The 5000-nt window shown below is 43.2% G+C and overlaps 1 protein-coding gene across 2 annotated transcripts in view; it reads left to right on the top strand.

Annotated features, from left to right (window-relative positions):
• The first annotated feature begins 375 nt into the window (after positions 1-375).
• tstd2 (thiosulfate sulfurtransferase like domain containing 2) overlaps positions 376-5000 on the top strand; it is a 7670-nt gene continuing 3045 nt past the window's right edge. For both annotated transcript variants that reach the window (XM_073922358.1, XM_068213420.2), the window contains exons 1-5: positions 376-734; positions 2710-3083; positions 3157-3265; positions 3350-3472; positions 3710-3815. In XM_073922358.1, coding sequence (XP_073778459.1) covers positions 573-734; positions 2710-3083; positions 3157-3265; positions 3350-3472; positions 3710-3815 — 874 coding nt within the window. In that variant the 5' untranslated portion in view covers positions 376-572. The remainder of the gene's footprint in view (positions 735-2709; positions 3084-3156; positions 3266-3349; positions 3473-3709; positions 3816-5000) is intronic.

Below are 5000 nucleotides of genomic sequence, written 5' to 3'. Positions count from 1 at the left end.
AGTATTATTGGAGTCTTTCTAACACCAAAGAAGTGGTTTTAAAGAAATCCGTAACTAAAACTAACACTACGTTAACAGTTACAGGTTTCCAACATTCTTCTAAACATCTTCTTTTGTGCTTAACAGAAGGAAGAAACCCATTACGGTTTAAAACAAGATGTTTTTTAGTGTACTATCTCTTTAAATGTAGTTTAAAGTCATTTTACTCGCCCTCAGTGCTTACACACTTTTTCGCAATTCATTAATATACATATGATTATAATATTTCTAAGATATACCGAGGACTGCTGGAAAATGACATTTTAGTTCAGTGTTTTTATTTCCTATTGCGTGAACTGAACGAGTCTTCCAGAAGTGATTCAGATCCGACTCCTCAGAGTGACTCGTTCGCCGGTAGACTCGTGTTGTGTTTAGTTCGATCTGCTGCTGCTCTGCCCAGTTTATTATTAATAATCGTCGTTATTTAATGAATCGATCAAATGTTAACTTTATAAGTCGCACAGAAGAGCTCGAGATGCTTCATTTGAGAGTCTTTTAAGGTGAGGTGTGCGTGTGGATCCTCAGCAGCGCGCATGCTCGAGTTCTGGACTGTTTATGTTGATATTCCCGCGGTGATGATGGCAGATGAGCTCTTACATCTGTGTGATGTGGACAGTCTGAGTGCAGACATGCAGAAGAGAGAACAGCAGGAGTTTACAGCGAGCAGGAGGATTTACAGCCGAGCGAGGAGGAGGGTGAGGGTCTTCATCATCATCATCATCAATACAGATCATTAAACACATTAAAACACACACACACAGACAGTGAGGATCACTACAGCAGCAGCAGCATGTGTTCATCATGTCGGAAAACCTTTAATATCCCTGCTGCTTTAGTTCACACTGTTTCTGAGCAGGCATCATCTGACAGATGTAATTATTGCTGATAAAAGTGATGTACTTCTGTAAATCAGGCTTCTCCTCAGCAATGAAGTGCTTGTTATAGATGATTCTTAATTAATTACAGAGGAGTGCTTTCTGTTAGCAGTGTTTAGGGTTTATACATTACAAGTAACGCGAGATGTGTAATCAGATTACTTTCTCAAGTAACTAATAAAGGAACTCGTTACTTTTTCCTTTCCTTCCTGTATTTAATCATTCACTCGCACAGAGACAGATTCAGTGTGTCTTACAATCCATGACACTGTGTTTCTGAGCTTCTTATACTTGATTAAACTGTGCAGATGTGGATTTACAGTCTGAGCTTCATCATAAAGAGATTTACACTTGTCTAAAATATAAGTTATATTATTTAAACGCAGATAAACAATCCCAGCCTAGGTGAAAACAGTAACACAAACGTAATATAGACCATTTAGAAGGCTGTGAACGTATCAGACAGATGCCAGAGGTCACGCTCTTTAGCCTCCTCGTTAGAGCTACCGACTCCCATGCGGAAGGTCGCCGGTTCGAGACGAGCTTGGAGCGGGTTGGATGGTGTAAGACTGGCGGGGTTACATAATCAAACACAGTGGTTCTCAAGTATTTCCTGTTTTACATTTGTAATTTCTACAGCTTCCGAGAATCCAATAAGCTCCACATGTTGATCAATAATGTTATGAGAGCCGTTTTACATCAAGCTACTAATGAACTGTGTCGTGTTTCACTTATGAATTAGTTTGATAACAAGCTGGAAATGTTCATGGGCCGATGACATGAGCACTTTGAAGTGGTCTATAGTGTAAAATATTATTGCCGTCACAATTAACAACACAAGATGAAGGTTTGTATGTATATGATATTTACATGTGCACCGCACTGTGTGTGTTTATATCTGTATTCATAAATCCACACACACACACTGTACATAAACTGCTAAAATATTAACTTTAAATATACTTACATGTGTGTTTATTTGAATTTATCATTTGTGTTATATAAAAATATTTATATATGTAAATATAAGCAAATATTTGAGACAATATATTCATGCACATATTTATCCACTGTAAAACTCCACAGTCAGCTTGATCTAAATGTGTGTAGTTAACTCAGAATATACTGAAAGTTAATTCTACTCATTAGAAAAGAGTTTTGAACTCAGTGTTGAAGGTGATGAGTTCATTAAATACCTCATTACTTAAACTTAGAGTAGTTTGCGCCATTAGTCTTGTGGTTAGTGTGTCGACACATGGAGGTGTTCCTGGTGACCCGAGTTCGATTCCCGGCTCAAGATCCTTTGCCGACCCTTCCCCTATCTCCACTCCCCATACTTTCCTGTCTCTAAATCTCCACTGTCCCATCACAATAAAGCTGAAAACCCCTAAATATAACTAAAAAGTGTAAAGTTGACAGCCCTCATATAGATTAGTTGAACTCAAATGGGTCTCCTCAAGCGGGCTGAGTCTGCTTATGTTTCTGGCTTTTACAGTGTGGATATAGCCAGCACACATGATGCTCTGCTGTCAGTATGACGTTGTGGATGTGGTTCAGTGTTTGACAGCACTCATTATCTTTATTCTGTATTCTTTAATGAACACATGTCGTCCTTATTGAAAGTAGTAGTGAGGGTGTGTAAGGCTTTAGTGTTTGGCTCTGTGTGTTAGAGATGTGAACACTTTAGTTTCACTCACTCATTACAGCTGAGGTTTGGGCTGAAGCGGCTCCGTCACGCACAGATCTAGATGTGTTATGAGGGTTACTATTGTACCGTTTTCCATTGTGTGTTCAGGTGTTCGCTCAGTTCGTGGCATCGAAGCAGGCTCCTGCGTCCAGCGGCTCGGGGTGTGTGTGGCTCTGCTGCGGACACACACACACTGATCCCGCTTCCATACACAGACACGCGTCCAGCAGCCACAGCGCAGAGATCCACCAGCTGACCAGCGACTCACTGAAGCTTCAGAAGACTCACGGCGACTCACTGAATCATCAGACTGATAGCGACTCACTGAATCATCAGACTCTCAGCGACTCAGTGAATCATCAAAACACTGATGGTGACTCGGCGAGTGTGTGTGCTGCAGCAGGAGTGTGTGTTGCTGGATCAGCAGACGTGTCCTCCTGGATGCCGGACATGAGCCACGTCTCAGAACATGAGCTGAGCAGGTGAGACCGTGTGATGTGTGTGTGTTGTGTGTGTATTCTGTGTGTGTGATGTGTGTGTGTTCTGTGTGTGCAGCGGTGAGGGTGTGGTGCTGCTCTTCTACTGCTACTGTCTCCTCCCGGACCCGCAGCTCATCTCCCGCTGGCAGCAGCAGCTCTGCACAACACTGCGCCTCACAGGCAAGGTAACGCTGACCCCTGACCCCTGACTGACCTGTCTTCACGGAGACTGACCCCTGACCTGTGTGTGTGTGTGTGGGGTTCTGCAGGTTCGAGTGGCGACCGAAGGAATAAACGGTACGGTGGGCGGAACCGCAGCCGGCGCTGAGCTCTACATGCAGACGATGCTCCGACATCCAGCGTTCAGCAGCATGCAGACGGAGGACTTCAAGGTCTCTCACACACACACACACACACACACACACACACACACACACACACACACACACACACAATCACACACAATCACACACACACACACACACACACACACACACACACACACACACACACACACAATCACACACACACACACACACACACACACACACAATTAGATTCCTGTGTAAAACTGTAACATGTCATGATCATCGGTGTGTGTGTGTGTGTGTGTGTGTGTGTGTGTGTAGAGAAGTGCCGGTGGTGCGCAGTGTTTCTCCGGCCTGAAGGTTGGTGTACACCGAGAGATCGTGCCGATGGGTGTGGATCCAGAGCTCGTCTCCTACAGATCCGCCGGTGAGATCATTCATGACTAATCAGAGCCTAATTATGATTATAGAGCTAGTATTATTAATGATCATCATTATTATTATTATTATAGGCGGCTCAGTGGTCAGCACTGTGGCCTCACAGTAAGAAGGTCTCTGGTTTGAGTCTGGGCTGGGTCAGTTGGTGTTTCTGTGTGGAGTTTGCATGTTCTCCCCGTGTTGGTGTGGGTTTCCTCCGGGTGCTCCGGTTTCCCCCACAGTCCAAACACATGCGCTATAGGGGAACTGATCAACTACACTGGCCCTAGTGTATGAATGAGTGTGTATGGGTGTTTCCCATTACTGGGTTGCAGCTGGAAGGGCATCCACTGCATAAAACATATGCTGGAATAGTTGGTGGTTCATTTTGCTGTGGTGACCCCTGATGAGTATAGGAACTAAGCTAAAGGAGAATGAATGAGTGAGTGAATTATTATTATTATATTAATAATTAATCTCGGTGTAGTTGATCATTAATTCACTGCTAGTTATTTACTGACTCTCAGGGCCGTTTATATTGAAGCTGATATTTAGCCACAGCATGTTGGTGTTTGATAACATCTCATTTCTATGAGGTGCTTCATTTCCCTAACGCTCAACCCACAACCTGGAGGACCAGGAAACACACTCATACAGTACTGGGAAACACCCATACACACTCACACTCACACTCACACACACACACACACACACACACACACACACACACACACACACACACACACACACACACACACACTCATACACTACGGCCAGTGTAGTTGATCAGTTCCCCTACAGCGCATGTGTTTGGACTGTGGGGGAAACCGGAGCACCCGGAGGAAACCCACACCAACACAGGGAGAACATGCAAACTCCACACAGAAACACCAACTGACCCAGCCAGGACTCAAACCAGAGACCTTCTGTCTAAAAATAAATAAACCAGTCAAATCACTGGCTGAAAACTCTGCATTTAGCCCATCATTAGGGCCAGACAGAATCTGTGGACATCATTTGCTGTTTCTGTGCAGAACTGTGTGTTAAATCTGCAGATTTATGCTGAATTATTTTGGTAGTTTCATAATTAAAACCCTAATATATTAAATAAAAAGTAAAACCTTTTAATCTTGTATTTAAAGTTTACAATGCAAATCCAATTAGATCCAATTTTTTATTTAATATCTCTACTAAA

The sequence above is a fragment of the Danio rerio genome, chromosome 14 (genome assembly GCF_049306965.1).
Source record: "Danio rerio strain Tuebingen ecotype United States chromosome 14, GRCz12tu, whole genome shotgun sequence".
Classification (NCBI taxonomy): domain Eukaryota; kingdom Metazoa; phylum Chordata; class Actinopteri; order Cypriniformes; family Danionidae; genus Danio; species Danio rerio.
This window is presented reverse-complemented; position numbering and strand designations above follow the sequence as displayed.